Below are 16,096 nucleotides of genomic sequence, written 5' to 3'. Positions count from 1 at the left end.
ACTTCAGAGAAATTCAAATGATGTGCAACAAAATAGTATGTCAAGAAAACCCAAATCCTAGAGAAATGATGTATGAAATTTAATGGATCGAATACTTTGACTATTGCTCATCACCTTCAGCCATTGGAATGGAACAAACTGAAAATTCTTCATCTTTTGACTGTTCACAAAATCGAAAATTTCATTATGATTGTTCATAGAAGTGGAAATTCCAGTACCCCTTTGGTACTATTCATCGAATTTTTTTTAATTTTTGTATTTTTCTTCTTAGGATAATACGATCTATTTTTTTATATTTTTATTTCTTATTTCGTGAATAGTGCCGTAATAAATCGTAATGAATGCTCCAGTTTCATTAAGCCGGAATTTGATTTCCTTAATGGCGAGAAGTCTTCCTTCCGTTAAAAAATGAAATTCCGATTTAATAAAAGTGAAATTACCATTCCTTGCATTCTTTCCAAAGAAAGAGAGCTTAATTTTTATTTTATCATTGCTTTATCCATAAATATAAAACCAGGAGTCAATCTTGTCACGAATTTTCCCAAGCGTCACGTGACTTTTTCTTTTCTTTCCGGGTCTTTATTTTTTGTCATTTTTTTTTACTCTCTTGTGAGCTCGTATATAACAAGCAAACGCTATCGAGTCGTTCCAAAAAGAAGATTTTTAAATCATCAACTTTTCGCCGGTTTTCACCATTTTTAAACCCCCATCTCCAAGTTGAAGGCAATCTTCAAGGCAATAAATAAAAGAAAAAAATAACACAAACAAAGTAGTCAACTTTATTGCAGCAGAACGAGAGCCCATTATTACATCACATCACACAAAACACTTTTCTTTCTTCAAGGAGTGTTTTCCTTACTTCTTACACAAGTAACTAAAACATAACAAATTGATATTTTTTTTTTGGAGGGATAAAAAATTCAAAAACCATGTCTCTTAGTTAAAGGAAATAAGTAGTCAACTTCATTGTTACCACACATCACTATTTTTAAACCTTCTCTCCAAGTTGAAGGAAATAAGTGAAGAAAAAAAATAACACAAACAAAGTAGTCAACTTTATTGCAGAGGAACAAGAGCCCATTATTACATCACATCACACAAAACACTTTCTTCCTTCAAGGAGTGTCTTCCTTACTTATTACACAAGTAACTAAAACATAACAAATTGATATATCTTTTTTTTTTTGGAGGGATCAAAAATTCAAAAACCATGGATCTTAACCCGGTCCTTGTTGACGAGACCGGCTTTGACCAAGAACTGAGAGACGTTCTTCCTCTGATCGCCCTGAAGCTGAATGATCTTTCCGAGCTCTTTATCGTGGACCACGTTGCCGTTGCAGCAAAAGTCCTTTTTGAGGTCTTTTAGGATCTTCTCGTAGCTAAATTCCTTTTTTAGCCCTTGCACGGTCGTGAGACACTTCTTTCCGTTCCGCTGCTGGACTCTAACGTGGACGTACTCCTTGGCCCCGGGGGCATCGCTGTCTTTTGCCTCCGCGAATGGGTCGAACGCTGATGGGATTTGGACCTCGATATCAACCATGTACCTTGAACTTAAGTACTGAAATAAAACAAATTGGATGATCAATAAATAAAAAACAAGAATAAGGTAATTTAGTGATTCATAAAATCCAGTGTTTGATTTTGATTTTGTGAATAAAAAAAAAATACTAATCAAAATTTGATACTATAAACTAAAAAAAGAGGTACATACAGGTGAAAAATTAGGTAGAGTTTGGTATGTAACTACTTCAAATCTCTTATATTAAAAATTCTAGTCGAATTATCTCGTAATTGAGAAAATAGATTAAACTTGTGTTATTTTTTTAATATTTGAATAATTTGACTTCATTTTTTAAAATAGTTTCTTTAAAATTATATATTAATAAATAGCATAAAAACCTTTGGTTGTTTAAAGGCAGAAAAAAAAAGACACTAAAAAAATCTATATAAACGTAAATATATTGATCGAAAAGTTGCAGAAAAAATCCTCCTAAAGATCTGGACTTCAACGTTTAGAATCCAAACCCCAATTAGATTTCGTGATGATTTTCTTATAAAAGAATTTCAAAAAAAATCTCAAAAGAGTCTTTGTTAAGGACTTTCTAGATATAGAATCATATCAATACTCAAATTTTAGCATATATCTAATTTTTGATAAATTTTAAATAAATAATTACGAAATTTTATTACTAAAGCTAAAAATAAATTAATAATTATAAATAAATCATCAAGTTCTAAGAGCATAATGCTAAAAACGTTCAAAACAATCCGACATCATGACTATTTATTTAAAATTTCTAAACAATTGACTATTTAACAAATCTCTAACTTTTGATCACTCATAAATTTGTTACTTTAATCTATTTGTTTCAGTTCCGAGTCCTTTGAAACCTATCAAAGCAACGAGCTTTCAATCACGGAATAGGAAAAACAACAAAAAGCTTCATTATTCTTGTAATTTATTAGCCAAAACAAGAACACATGCAATCTTAGTGAATATATATACGCAAAATGATGAATTACCTGAGAAAAAGGAAGGAAGAGGAGACTTGGAGACGAAGAAACAAGTTGAAACTGAATCGAAGCTCGTTGATGAAATGAATTGAGTTGTTTTTGGGAATTGGTGGACCTATTTATAACGAAAAGAGGCGGTTGTCCACATATTTCTTTAACCACGGTTGAGTTAAGAAAGTCGAATCGAGAGTCCGATCGTGGGTTCGTGACACGTGGACGGTGAGGATGAGCTTATTGGTCAGTAGTCGTTAACAGTTGAGAGCGTGATGACGTGGATTGTGCTAATCACCCGGGAAAGTAATATATTTATTCACGGTAATGAGGACCGCGTACAATGGACGCCAAAATACTGGGAATGTTTTTATGTGGGACCCACTATTACAGGAAGAATCCAGAAAGTAATGGATAACGAGCTAAATAAATTAATAAAGTCCAATTAAGTTTTTGTTTGTTATATGTTTTTTTTTTCTTGTTCTAAAGACGTGTTGTTAAATAAAATTAAATAAAAACAAGTTGGCTTAAGGGAATTGAGAAATTATAGGCTGGAAATTGGGCATCTTTTTATTGAAAAAAAAAAAAAAAAATTTGGGCATCTTTGACTGTGGGTCCCACAGGTCCGGTCAGAAGGTCCCGGCAATTTCCATCACCGCTTGAAATAGATTTATCAGGAGAATTGATGTATCACATTATTCCTTGCAATAAGATAGACATTAAGGCATGAAGAATAAATAAACGAAGTCAAAGAGGCTATTGTTAGTTTAAAATGTGAAAATATCCCTCCATTTTGTGAAATCTTGTGATCCAAGAAAAAAAGAAAAACGAAAATGATGAGTTAGAGGCTTATAGCATGTTTTGTCAGATGAATCAATAATCAATCTTCAAAGAAAATCCACAATATAGTGCATATTTAATTAAGTTGTCAAATATTTTCAAAGAAGTTGATATAGTTGTCCGTAGATCGGTAAACATATAATTAGAGAAAATTTCTCTCTCACTAGAGTTAGAAGAACATCATTTATAAACTATTTACCACAACATCCAATTTCAAGACCCCATTCACTAGGAAAAATTACAACCACCACCGAGAGAAAACACTCAAAATCTAAATAAATAACAAAAAAAAAATTGCTTACGAGGTGTAATTTTCTAAGCACCGGAGTGATCGGGCAAGTGTTTCAAATCCATCTCAACTTGGTGGATTGTCCATTGCATTGTTTCCAAGTCCTGAAATTATTAAAAAAAAAAAAAAAAATTGTTACTTGAGTTGCTTTTTTTTAAACCCTTTTTTTCTTTGTTTTTTCGAGGTATGAAAATACCTTGACAATTTCCCGATATTGTTTCGCGATCGAGTCAAAGTGAGGATCGACGCCTTGGTACTCACGCAGACGTGTAACCTGGTAGAGAAATTTAATCATAGAATAATAGTATGAAACCAACCAAAAAAAAAATAAGAAAACAGCAAAAAAAAAAAGGAGATAATGGAATAAACCGATAAAAAAAGTGATAAAAAATAAAGAATAAAACCCTGAGCACGAAACCAAAAAGAAACAATATGTTTTGGTGAAGCTAAGCAGAGTCTAATTAAAAGACTGCAAATAGTTTGAGGACTGTTTTTGCTCGGAAAAATTGGTTTGGAGACCCAAATGCCATTCATGGAATACTTCATAAGACTATTTATACTAAAGATCCATTAACAAGTGAAAAAAAAATAAGACATTGTTATCTGGAATTTTCTTCGGCCCATATTAAGTTCCCATGCACGTAGAAATTTAAAATGTGTAAAAACTCCGTTATTGAAAATGAAAGAGTTAATCCAAAACAATAGTTATAAGTCCGTTGTCCAAAGACAAAGCTCAATGTTCGTACCGCTTTGTTGTATGCAATAGAAGCTTCCTCAGTAGCCTCAACGAGATACTTCCTGGTAGAGGAGTTAATACAATCGATAATGATTAATCTTTGAATGAGAAAAAAAAAAAAAAAAAAAAAAAAAAACATACTCACTCTCGGTAAGGCATGAATAAAATTAATTACCTTATTTTATGTAATGCTGGTACGGACTCCTTCGTGTAAGTTTCAAGAAGAAGAACATTTTCCAGAACCCTGAGATCACGCGAAGAAGTAAAAATTAATCATTTATGCGACCTTTTTTTTTTTTTTTTTTTTTTTTTTTTTACAGAAATGGATTGGAGTGACAGACCTCAATTTTGCACTCATTGTCTCACACCTTTTGCAGAGCCATGTTTTTTGAAGATCATCCTATATATGATTTTGACATAAAAAGTCCTCAGATTTTCGTACAGAGATAAATCAAGATCATAAAAAGTGTACTAAAAGAAAGACCGAAAAAAACTATTTATACTAGCAAAGAACTTCTAAGACTGAAGAGAGTCTTACATATTTGTGTTGGTGTTGCAACTTCAAATCTTTTACGAGTTTAATAAGTACACCCAATATCTGCTCCAAGACCTGATTTATTTTATAAAAAAATACATGGCTTAAAACAGTTCAAATCCAATCAGGTCAAACAAAACAATATGATGATAAAAAAGGACATGAATTTATAAACTTCACATACGTAATAATACTCTGCAAACTTTCTATCTGCGGAGTACAGGTCCTCTCGTAAAGCAGATTCTTCCCTTTCAATCTCTTCAATGATGAACTTTACTCTGTTGAAATTAAAATTATTCTATTACAAATAGGTTACTACACTCAACATTTCAGTATATACGACGAAATTAACTCAAAGAGAGTATATCATTCATCTTTAACACTTGGAAGTTGGAAATATCTTTCTCTCTAATCACTTCATGGCTTTGGCCGAGAATCGTCTTTCCCTATTTTTCTAAATTTCAACTGACATTACTTCCTCGATTTGAAAAGAAAAGTAATAGAATTGTTAGTCTGTTTTTTCCCATTGTTCTTATCGTGTAACATATACAATTTTGTATTTGTCAAAATAGCCATACGATAAGAGAAAACGGTTATGGTCAAATAAACTAAAATGCCACATGACACCATACCTTTCGGGAATTCGAGTACTAGAATTTTGATGGCCGGATGAGGAGTCTGGAATCATAAACGCTAAATTAGGTATATATTTATTTATTCAATTCAAATTATATATATTATTCTAAGTGAATCACACTCCAGGAAGTAGCTTAACAGAGTGAAGATACCTTATTCATGATGGGTATAAATACAAAGACAAAAAAGAAAAGAAAAAGAGACTCACCTATGTCATCCATTATAAACGCATCAGCCAAACTATCACATTTGGCTTTCAAACGAACCTCGGTCTCCCGGGAAAGACACATCTGGTACTCTGTCATATCCTGATAAAAGCGACCACAGTCAAAAAAGCGAGACTACCAAAAGAACAAAAAAAAAAAAAAAAAAAAACCCCCAAGAGCTCGTAGTATGTTAATACCATGGACAAGGGTTTATGGTGGAGTTGAGTTTGCCACAGATAAGCCGGCGTAACTCCGAGGAAGCGACTCGGGACACCACCGACTCCGGGCTCCGAGTCGGAACCGCCGATAGAGCTCAGGCTCATCGCAGCGCTAGTGCTTGTTGTGGTAGTACTACTATCCACCGAGCTTCGAGACATTATAGTGCATTTCTCGATTTCGTCCTCGCGAATCTCACCGTCTTTCGAAATAAGTGGAAGCCTCAACCTTTGAGCCGCTTCAGCAACCACCATCCGGTGCTCCAACGTCTCGTATACCTATATATATATATATATATATACATATACATATTAATTAAAGATATAGCCCATCTAACTTTATAACCTTCCCGTCATTCTCGGCGTATAATTTTATTTTATTTTATTTTATTTTATTTTATTTTTTTTTTTTTATTTTTATTTTTTTTTTTTTTTTTTCTGCCTATCCTATTAAAATTGATGTTATTGCTTTGCTAAGTCCAATCAAGCGATAAAAGGAACAAAAAATTGTAGCTTTTTTTTTTGTCATCATCTCTACTTCTAAAGGGAGTACGGAGCTGCAAAACCAGAGTAAAATTTACGCCTGGGACAAGGATGAAGTAAATGCATTATTTAGAACTATTGATCAATTCAATATGGAATTCTAAAGCTCTTTGAACCAGTCCATCGATAAAAAAAAAAAAAAAAAACAAATGTTAAAGCCTTTTTGTTAATACAAAACTGCAAAAACGATGAAATTTGAGTATATATTATATATACATACATAATAAAGATATAACCCAACTAACTTCATAGCCTTCCCATCATCTTCAATGCATCGTTCAGTTTTGTTATCCTTTCATTCTCAGCATATAACTTTTTTTTTGTCTATCCTATTAAAATTGATGTCATTGCTTAGCTAAGTCAATCGATAAAAAGAACAAAATTGTGTAGCTTTTTTTTCGTTATCAACTCGACTTCTAAAGGAATTTTAGAGCTGCAAAAACTGAGTAAAATTAATACATTATAAAGAACTATTGATCAATTCAATATGAAATTCAAAAGCTCTTTCGACCAACCCATCGAAATAAAAAAAGAACATAAAAGTGTAGCCTTTCCGTTACTACAAAACTGCAAAAGTGATGAAATTTGAATCCTGGAACTATATATACAATCAACAGCTAAAAAAAAATCATTACAGCAAATGCTTTATTGAAAATGAAATTTGAAAGCTCTTCGAAACCAACCTGTGGGGAATTCAATAATCCAAGTTGAACATTGGAAGCCTGTACATCTCGAATCCCTCCAATGTTGGCCATTGAAATCGCTTGCTGATACTCTTCAACCATTGCCATTGCCTCGCTGTAAATCGCCTACACCGAACCCTAAATCATTAAAACCTAAAACTGACCAGTTTGCTTTTTTTTCCTTTTGCCATTCCAACTTTTGATCAAGCCAAGTAAGAACAAGAAGAACAATCACCATGGCTTCCAAGTATCGCAGCCTCTCTCTCGACATTTCCTCTCTCGCCTGCAACAACAAAATGGCCAACGATGTGAATATATAATTTTTTATTTTTTTTTTTGGTTCTTTTCTTGTAACTCATTTTGAGCACGCATTTTCTCGGGAACCATACAAGAAGAGATATCAAATGGATTTCGATTACATCTGAAAGTTCTATTTCATTGTTCTCTTACACAATTTGAACACTCAATCTGATAAATTTGAAACTTAGGGTATCTCATTATCTCTTCATCGATTCGAGCACTCATTTCCTCGGAAGCTAAATTAAAGAGGCGGATTGAGAAAGCGTACCAACTGGAGATCGAGATAAGCGGATTTGGAGACGAGAGAACCATCTGGAGCCAAACAATGGCGTTCCAATTGCTCGATCAATTGAGTTACATCCGACGGAAGGTTCTGCGCTTGTTGCAGAGCTTTCCCCATTTTCGCCGATCTCGCTTGGAGCTTCCGAGTTGGAGTGACCGAGTCGAATCGGCGAGTCAGCGAGTAAGTTTTTTTTTTTTTTTTGTTATGCTACTCTCTCTCGCCGCCGTAGCTTTCAAGTTTTCAAACTACTGAAGTTGATGATTTACCGAATTACCCTTCCGTTTTACAGATTTCATTTTTTAAAGCGCTTTTTAAAAAATAAAAAATGCATTAGCGTCAAAAAGGATAGATTATATAATTCGAATTCTTACCACTTAATTGATCTTGTACCATTTAATTACAGAAAAAAAAAAATCATATCATTACAGAAATTTTTTATTAAGCTTAGGGGAAGAAAAGCTTATCTTGGGGTATTTTCGTAGTTATAAGATAAAATTGACCAATTTTTTTTTTTTTTTTTTTTTTGTACAGATATAAATAACTCGGCGAGCCATTTCTGTATCGAGAAAATTTGGCTCCGATCTCCGAAACGATCTTCGATTTTCATGGAAAAGGGAAAAGCTTTGTCATCCATAATCAGTCCACTAACAAGTCTTGATCTCAATCCCAAGCCCGTCGCTACTGCGATCTCACTTCCTCAATTTCCCAGTACGTCTATCTCTGAAAATATATATCGATGTATTTGTTTATATATACATGTATTTAAGTTTTTTTTTTTTTTTTGCTGATTGGTAGGGAAATTTACGGGGAAGAGAAAGCCAGCGAGTTTACAGAGTTTGTGCCTGGGGTTTGTGGGTAAGCATTTGGAGGATTTGCTTGCTGATTTGGCTGAGCTTGCTCAAAATCTTCCTCCTGATATCAAGGTTTTTGACTCTGAATATGCGTTTAGTGTATTATGTTAGAGTTTGTTTGAAGTAATTTACAGCTTATATTAATTGGGAGAGAGAGAGAGAGAGAATTATTCAGCTGAAAATTCAGAGTATATAGCATTCGAGAAACAAGAATTTATGACCTATGGAATGCCTCGAATTTTTTATTCATAGAAAAACTCAGGGGGTCTTAATGGCAAAATTTTGAGATCAAACAAAAACGCATAATTTTGATTCCGTTGATTCGGGTGCGGATTTTGGCTCAACGTCAGATTTCAATTGCGGCGATTGCTCGGCGGAGAAATCTGCTGAACGACGAGGTTATCGTCGCTCTGGCCGATCCCTCGTGGGAAATTCTCGATGTCTCCGATTCAGACGTTTCGGATGTTGGCATGGTCAAAGTGGCTGAACTTTGCAAGTCTCTTCGAGCAGTGGATATAAGGTCTGTGGCGTAAAATTCCGTTCCCTTTTAAAACGTTTGAGAAAACTGAATAATCGGTTATGTATTATTAGTACTTATGTTTGAGTTCGGGATATATGTTTATGCAGTTGGTGTAGAGGAATTTCCACGGTCGGTGTTTCTGAACTAGTTCGGCAGTGTCGTCTATTGGAGACCGTTCGGTGTGGGTAGGTTTTCGATTCTTGATCTTTCGTATTGGTGTATTTTGCAGCTCTCATATCTTTGATGAATTTCTATTTTTTCGTTGCAGAATTTGGGTTTACGTCTGAATTTGATAAAATTTTAGGGGTGAGGGTAGAAAAAATTTACAAATAATATCCGTTTGAAACTAAATAACCGAAGTTTTAAGTTTTTAGCAAACAAAAAATTCATTTGACACCTGATACTTGAACATTTTTTGTGAAATTTGGTGTTTTACTAGTTTTAGACAAACAATGGCTATTTAGCTAAAACACCCAACTGTAACAATTAGTCGGTAGTTAAGGGGTTAATATAGAATAATCAGAAGCTGTTAGGAGAGCCAAGGGTTGTATTTTTTAAATCCATAACTGAATTCTTATTAAAAATGTGCCGTCTTGTACGTTCTACCCATTAGCTTCTTTTTTTTTCGTATTTAGTCAAGGATTCGGGGAAAAAAATAGTTGAGAAATACGGTATGCTCAGATGAGTTTAGGAGGTTAAAACATTTCAATTGATGTTATGGTGTGCTTTGGTAAATAGTTGCCTAATAACAGATATGAACCAAAAGCTAATAATGTTGCAGAGGATGTGCATCGAGCGATTACACCGCACGAAATAGCTTGGCGATATTCAAACCGAGGCTGATCGATACGGAGGGCGATTCATGGGAAGATCTGGATGCTGCGGAGATCGTTCATGGCGCCGAATCCTTGCGGTGGCTCGTTTGGGTAACTATACTAAATTGCCAGTTAGCTAAAGATTAGACTTTTTAAAATGATTAAATGCTGGTTTCCGACGATTGGCTTATGGTTCCTAATTACTTTTTTTATATTCCTTTTTTTTTTTTTTTTCCAGCCGAGCATTGACGAGGACACTCTTGAGAGCTACGCCGTCGAGTGTCGCCGCATTGTGGTGAATCCAAAAACACGGCCCTTTGGTTTCGGAGGCTCTAAAGTTCCTAGAGAAGCGCTGCTGGGTATTACGTTAGACGATCCGATGGTCGAGAATATCGACCCGGCGACTTGGGCTTTTCGCGGGTCGGTGCCGAAAGCTTGTGAGCCGAAAGCTTGTGAGCCGAGTCGGGGCCAAGTGTCGGGTTCAGAAGAGTTGTCGGTGGCCGAGAAGTTTAGGCTTGCGTTTGTGGAGAGGGACACGAGGCTGGCCCCGAAACGGGCCAAAAACGCGAGGCAACATCAACGCCGTGCGGAGAGGGAACGGGTTATGATGGATGAGAGATCAAAGGCTCTTTCGATGGCCTCAAAAGCGTTCTTGTATAATCTTAATTAGCACAACCTTTTTTTTTTTTTTTTTTTTTTTTTTTTTTTTTTACAGTTTGACATTGTTAAATAGTCGACGTTTCGTAAATTTTAATTTAAATTTTAAGTAAATTGTCATTTTCATATATACAAACGTATACTTTAGGTAAATAACCACTTTCTTTTATTAGGTTATGTCATCTTTATGTTTATTTACCTAATATTTATGAAACGTTGGTTATATAGCAATTTTAAATGTTTTAGTTGATAATTTATCTATTTTGTTTTGTTTTGTGTTTTGTGTTTTTTTTTTTATTGCATTAACCGGGTGAATGGCCAAATTTTGCTTTAAAGATTTGAACTCGGTGTATCATGTGGTACCTCTACGATTTGTACATGTTGGAGGCTTTATTTTCGTTAGCATTTATCAAGGATTTAAATTACAATATTAACGCCCTTGATATTTTATAATTTATAGATCATATATTCTATTAATCAAAAGCTTATATTATATATTGATCAAGTTACGAACTTACCGGTTAACAGTTTGTCCCATCTTTACTTTGAGACAATGTAACACAATACTTTGATTTGCATCATTCGGAGTTCATGATTCAGCCAAACATTTTTCCTTTCATTTTTTTTATAGGCGTCTTAAAAACAAAGGGCATACAAAAAAAAAAGAAAAAAAAAGAAAGAAAGAAAGAATCAGTTTTACATTATATTTGAGACTTTATAAAGTTCAATCTAAATATCTAAAACAGAAAAACGCATTCTAATGAGCCCTAATAAATGATCAAGACCCTCCAAGCAAGATCGTAAAATCTTGGTCGATAATTGAATATAATCGGCAGTTGTCGTTGTCGCAAGAAAGAAGAGCCTTCTTCTTTTATAATTTCACAGCCGGGGCTTGTTTTTGTATACCGAAACCTAGGTAAGAAAGACCAACACAAAAAGAATGATGAAAAGGGCCAACAAAAACAATATCATCATAATCTGTCCCTTCGCACTCGCTTTCTTCATCACCATGGCCACTTTTTTCTGCAAAAAAATCGGAAGGGCTCTTTTCAGTTTCACCCCCCTTATGGCTGGCAACAAATAATCTATTTAAAAAAAAAAAAAAAAAAAAAAAAAAAAGAGACTTGGCTCTTAATGCTAAGACTGACCTGAACAAAGTCGAGACGATTCGTTGTGCTGTCCATTTCCGTTCCCAGCTCATCTATGATTCTATCCTGTAACGGAACTAAGACTTTAGTACAAAATGAGGCAGAAATATCATAATAATTAGTTACAGGTTCAGGAGTTGTGTTAGAATAATTGATGATGCCTTATTCTATACATAAGGATAAAAAAAAAATCCGACAAGACTATCCTTTAAACTTCATTTATCATATTTTCCACAAATAATATGAGTTAGGTTCCTTGATCAAAATATAAAGAAACTAGTCTATTCAAATCACCAAGAAAAACAGCTCAGAAAGCGAGTGCACAGTTTATATAATTCTTGTGGAGCTATTGAGGACATAAACGGTGAATTTATACAAAGTTTTAACCTGTGCAAGAAGTTCTTCGTGTATTGTAAGCCCAACGCCTCCGATCCTCTGCACACTTTCACTTAGCGCATCCAACTCCTCGTCTTGTTGTCTGGAAATACAAAAATCACCGAATCAAAAAACTGATACACACCGAGATTTTTAGGGTTTATTAGAACAAGAACGAACAGATATACAATGAGTGATATCGGACATTCAACAGGTCCGTGCTCTCCCAAATATGAATTACTTCCTTGCAAAGGACTTTTCTACTAATTATCTACTATACTAATTAGGTTAATGCCCTCAAACTCCTAGGTCCTAACAAAAACGCCGGCCTCGGTCCGAGAAAGATAAAAATAAAAAAAACCTCACTTTATGATAAGCAATTGTCTATCGGATTCCGATGATATGAAATCATCGTCATGGGCAGAGTAAGGATTGTTGGATCTATTCGTCTCATGCGTGTTCGGAAGCCTCATTAGTTCCCTCCGATTCGCATTTGCCGAGCTGGTTCCGACCCCGCCATTTGAATCCTTTCCTCTTCTAAGCGCCTTCTTTACTGAGCCCACCTAGCGAAAACACAATGCAGACACGTTTTAGAGACCCGAAGAACATTTGAAGTATCCGATAATGCCCACGAACAATACCTGAGTTTGCGCATTGGATGTCCATCTCCTCCGCTTTTCAAGCTCAGTCTCATCGATCCCATATAGAGCCGGATCTCTAGCTGCAACGGAAATCGTCTTGTCCAATTCATCCACCTTCCTATCAAGAAAGCAAAACTTTCAGAGATTGCACATAAATTGGCCTTCCTAGGTTTTGGTACATCCATGGCATTACAAAGGGCTCTGATACCATTTGATAAGAACCATATTCTTCGATAAAACAATAAGAATTACAAGATAAATATAGGTATTTAAGCGATCCGGAACTCTCCCAAAAAGCCAGCTTCCCTTTGATTTTCCTTCCTAATTGACATATCACTAATTATTTGATAAGAACCTTCCATATTCTTTCATAAAACAATAAAAATTACAGATAAATACGGGTATTCGAGAGACCAGAGACCCGGGACTCTCCCAAAAAGCCTGAGCTTCCCTCCTATTTTCCTTCCCGAATGATAAATTTGATTTACCGGCTGACATACATATTACTAATTTATCTAAAATTTACCCTTAAATAATCACTTATGATTAAATGTACTCCCATGCTAAGATCTTAGCGATTTGTTGATGGGTAAGTAATAAACGTAAATGTTACAACGCTAATGGATGATGTACCTGCCACTCGATGCTATCGCAAGTAACAAGCAGCTCTCTCCCGAAACGCACTTGCTCTCCGGAATCAGCCGGAATTCGTTCCCACTGATGAAACGAAGATTGCAATTTATCGATCTGTAACAAAAAAGAAAAAAAAGAAAAAAACATAAACACATCAACCCAGTTCTCAGGAATGGTTTTGCTTTATTTGAATTTGCTATATTGTAAGACTATCCCAATTGGTTTGATTTCAACTCGGCCATGCTAAATGTATTCAATGAGTAAGACATAATAATCTGAAAGGTTTGAAATACAAGACTAAATGAATCACTTACAGAGTCTTGAATCTCCTCTTTCACAACGTAAAAAGGGTCTTGAGCTGAAGGCATTCTTCAGACTTGAGTACCAATCTATCAAATGGAATGCAAAAAAAGAATCGATGTGATCCTCTTTAAATCTAAAACTGAATACAAGATAATTAATTTCAGTGAATGATAAAAAAAAAAAAAAAAAAAATCAGCTAAATTTGGAAGAGATCGTATTGTAACAAGAAGAATAAGTTGCAGATTGATCGATTAGCACTCAATTACAATAAATTTCGAAATTTAGCAAAGAATTAAAACTAGATTAGAACCAGATCCGAATTCGAAAATTTAAAGACCTGTAATCGCAGATCGGCACCGAAAAAATATTATATTGTAACTTAAAAGCAATGTCATTTCCTACAGATCGAGACAAATAAACGGAAAATCAAGATGATGAATTGAATCCAACAAAATTCAGATTCTGAGAAGACCGTACCTGAAAGGAATTGGGGTTTAGATAATGAGAGAATCTCCGCCAACCTGATCCGCGACTACGATGAAGAAGAAGAAGAAGAAGAAGAAGAGAGAGAGAGAGAGAGAGAGAGGACTGACACGTAAAGCGTTATTTGGGCCTTCGGATCTACGAAGCGGGTTCTCAGATAACCATTGGGTCTTTTGGTTGGGGAAACTCCATAACTAATTCCCTATATATCTCGCCTTTAAACTATTTCTGAAATACCTCGTAAAATATTGTTGAGAATACTCCTGGAATACCTCACTGGCTCATCATATTAATACTTGTGATTCTCGATCCAAAACATGCACTATTTCAAAGAAAATACACCTAGTACTGATTTTTGAACTTTAATTACAGGTATATTCATTTAATCAATGCAATTATAACCTAACACTTTCACTTTGAATCAATGATTGAAATTTCACATCTCGCGATCGTATCACACTTTTGATTTTGAGGGTATCTCGTTCGTATCAGGGTATTACGCGATATTTGATGAACGTTTGAGGTATCTCGTGCCGCTTGGTAAATTGCTTTTCGCGGTATATACCGTATTAAAAAAAAGTATTCAACGAGATATTTAAACAATAAATAAATTTTTAAAATTATATATATAATATATATATTAAAATGCAATAAATTTTGTAGAAGTTATTAGAAATTCATATTCAGCTGAAAAATTAAAATTAATAATAGTTTCGTTTTTAATAAAACTTAAATATGTCAATAAGTATATTTTGTTTTAAATGTTAATACAATTAAAACTAATAAGCTATATATATACATTATGTATGGGAATTATATATATATATATATATATATATATATATTATATATATATATATATATATATATATATATATATACTGTTACACGTAACTTAGCAAATCTACTAATAATAAAAAAAAAACATTAGAAGTAAAGAAAGAAAATCAGAATAAAAAAGATAAAAGAGTTTAACAAGTTTGCCAATTGAGAAAAGAAAAAGTCCCACATTAGTTATGTACAAGAGTTTTGTGATACAAAAAAACTATATAAAAGGATCTATTATTTTAGCCTGAATTAACTTGTACGAGCCTCTCGCTTATTAATGGGTTTAATCTAAAATATTAATTTTGACTTAGTGCTTTCTTTGAATGTTTGATCTTTTCCTCATTAAGTTTGTTACCAAGGTTGACCTCGTTTGACCCAACATATTATTATTAAACGGACGAAAATGTCCTTTTAAAATTACAATTATGTTAATGTATATTAAATGAAATTAACCACAATGAAAAATTAACAATTTCTCAGATAAGTGTCAAGATTTTTTCAAACTGATTTTTCTTATCCCCGAAGTCCCATTTTATTTTTGAAATGTTTCTTACATAAAAACATATATACACACACTTAAGAATTCGCCTTTGTCTCCTGATTTTAATTAGCTGATCCAAGCCATTTTCCAGTCGGCATAGTCGGATTATTTGTTGCAGCGTCAGCGATCCAATCCACGGAAAACAGCCTCTGCGACGGAGCTCGAGGTCGAGAACGGCCTCTGCACGGCGACGATGACGACGAGCGAGGCAATAGCGAGCTCAGATTCGTGAGCGGGCTTTGGATCGGTCATCGACAACAGTCTCACAGCGGCGAACAAACTCGCCGTCGAATTCGGATTCGTGAGCGGACTTTGCATCGGTCGTTGGCGACGGTCACGGCGGCGAACAAACTCGCCGATAAGCGAGACAAGAGAGCTCGGATTCGTGAGTGGGCTTTGGATCGGTCTCTGGTGTAAGAATGAGGAAATATACAGTGATATATACAGTACGTGTTATTGTTTATCAATATATACAAATATATAAATGCAAATATATCAATACACAGTATGCAAATATAAGTCATTATCTA

General features: G+C 34.5%; 4 protein-coding genes across 4 annotated transcripts; 1 reads left to right on the top strand and 3 right to left on the bottom strand.

The window, feature by feature from the left end:
- Positions 1–919: 919 nt before the first annotated feature.
- Positions 920–2,658, bottom strand: LOC149398578 (Translation initiation factor SUI1 family protein). Its single transcript, XM_089614105.1, has 2 exons — positions 2,524–2,658; positions 920–1,558 (listed from the first exon to the last, which is right to left on the bottom strand). Exon 2 carries the CDS (start codon positions 1,538–1,540, stop codon positions 1,202–1,204), a length of 339 nt encoding a protein of 112 aa, XP_089470231.1. The 5' UTR covers positions 1,541–1,558; positions 2,524–2,658; the 3' UTR covers positions 920–1,201.
- Positions 2,659–3,399: 741 nt separating this feature from the next.
- On the bottom strand, positions 3,400–7,992 carry AUG4 (HAUS augmin-like complex subunit). Its single transcript, XM_089614103.1, has 13 exons — positions 7,757–7,992; positions 7,424–7,471; positions 7,189–7,314; positions 5,945–6,241; positions 5,750–5,849; positions 5,538–5,583; positions 5,090–5,183; positions 4,909–4,980; positions 4,712–4,770; positions 4,546–4,614; positions 4,381–4,432; positions 3,831–3,908; positions 3,400–3,738 (listed from the first exon to the last, which is right to left on the bottom strand). The coding sequence occupies exons 1-13, from the start codon at positions 7,886–7,888 to the stop codon at positions 3,661–3,663; spliced, it is 1,251 nt and encodes a 416-aa protein (XP_089470229.1). The 5' UTR covers positions 7,889–7,992; the 3' UTR covers positions 3,400–3,660.
- Positions 7,993–8,157: 165 nt separating this feature from the next.
- LOC149398576 (RNI-like superfamily protein) lies at positions 8,158–10,820 on the top strand. Its single transcript, XM_089615094.1, has 6 exons — positions 8,158–8,479; positions 8,567–8,694; positions 8,973–9,142; positions 9,250–9,327; positions 9,924–10,068; positions 10,196–10,820. Exons 1-6 carry the CDS (start codon positions 8,377–8,379, stop codon positions 10,625–10,627), a joined length of 1,056 nt encoding a protein of 351 aa, XP_089471220.1. The 5' UTR covers positions 8,158–8,376; the 3' UTR covers positions 10,628–10,820.
- A 474-nt stretch (positions 10,821–11,294) lies between these two features.
- Positions 11,295–14,335, bottom strand: SYP61 (syntaxin of plants 61). The gene is made up of 8 exons (XM_089615095.1): positions 14,192–14,335; positions 13,726–13,800; positions 13,412–13,525; positions 12,779–12,892; positions 12,504–12,700; positions 12,150–12,240; positions 11,763–11,828; positions 11,295–11,637 (listed from the first exon to the last, which is right to left on the bottom strand). Exons 2-8 carry the CDS (start codon positions 13,777–13,779, stop codon positions 11,527–11,529), a joined length of 747 nt encoding a protein of 248 aa, XP_089471221.1. The 5' UTR covers positions 13,780–13,800; positions 14,192–14,335; the 3' UTR covers positions 11,295–11,526.
- Positions 14,336–16,096: the final 1,761 nt, after the last annotated feature.

Source organism: Urtica dioica, chromosome 5 (assembly GCF_054948205.1).
Source record: "Urtica dioica subsp. dioica isolate 48M chromosome 5, U.dioica_male_clone48M_v1_H2, whole genome shotgun sequence".
Lineage (NCBI taxonomy): Eukaryota > Viridiplantae > Streptophyta > Magnoliopsida > Rosales > Urticaceae > Urtica > Urtica dioica.
Note: the sequence above shows the minus strand (reverse complement) of the source record. Positions and strands in the feature narration are given on the sequence as shown.

Bases quoted from the DNA above. Each gene is read 5' to 3' on its own strand.
- LOC149398576 (XM_089615094.1), top strand. From the start codon at position 8,377: ATGGAAAAGGGAAAAGCTTTGTCATCCATAATCAGTCCACTAACAAGT. The intron at 8,695-8,972 runs GTTTTTGACTCT...GCTCAACGTCAG, and splicing joins ATCTTCCTCCTGATATCAAG to ATTTCAATTGCGGCGATTGC. The intron at 10,069-10,195 runs GTAACTATACTA...TTTTTTTTCCAG, and splicing joins CCTTGCGGTGGCTCGTTTGG to CCGAGCATTGACGAGGACAC.
- LOC149398578 (XM_089614105.1), bottom strand. From the start codon at position 1,540: ATGGTTGATATCGAGGTCCAAATCCCATCAGCGTTCGACCCATTCGCG.
- SYP61 (XM_089615095.1), bottom strand. From the start codon at position 13,779: ATGCCTTCAGCTCAAGACCCTTTTTACGTTGTGAAAGAGGAGATTCAA. The intron at 12,893-13,411 runs GTACATCATCCA...CTTGATAGGAAG, and splicing joins GCGATAGCATCGAGTGGCAG to GTGGATGAATTGGACAAGAC. The intron at 11,638-11,762 runs GTCAGTCTTAGC...ATTTTTTTGCAG, and splicing joins ATCGTCTCGACTTTGTTCAG to AAAAAAGTGGCCATGGTGAT.
- AUG4 (XM_089614103.1), bottom strand. From the start codon at position 7,888: ATGGGGAAAGCTCTGCAACAAGCGCAGAACCTTCCGTCGGATGTAACT. The intron at 4,981-5,089 runs GTATGTGAAGTT...AAAATAAATCAG, and splicing joins AGTTTGCAGAGTATTATTAC to GTCTTGGAGCAGATATTGGG. The intron at 3,909-4,380 runs GTACGAACATTG...TTTCTCTACCAG, and splicing joins CTATTGCATACAACAAAGCG to GTTACACGTCTGCGTGAGTA.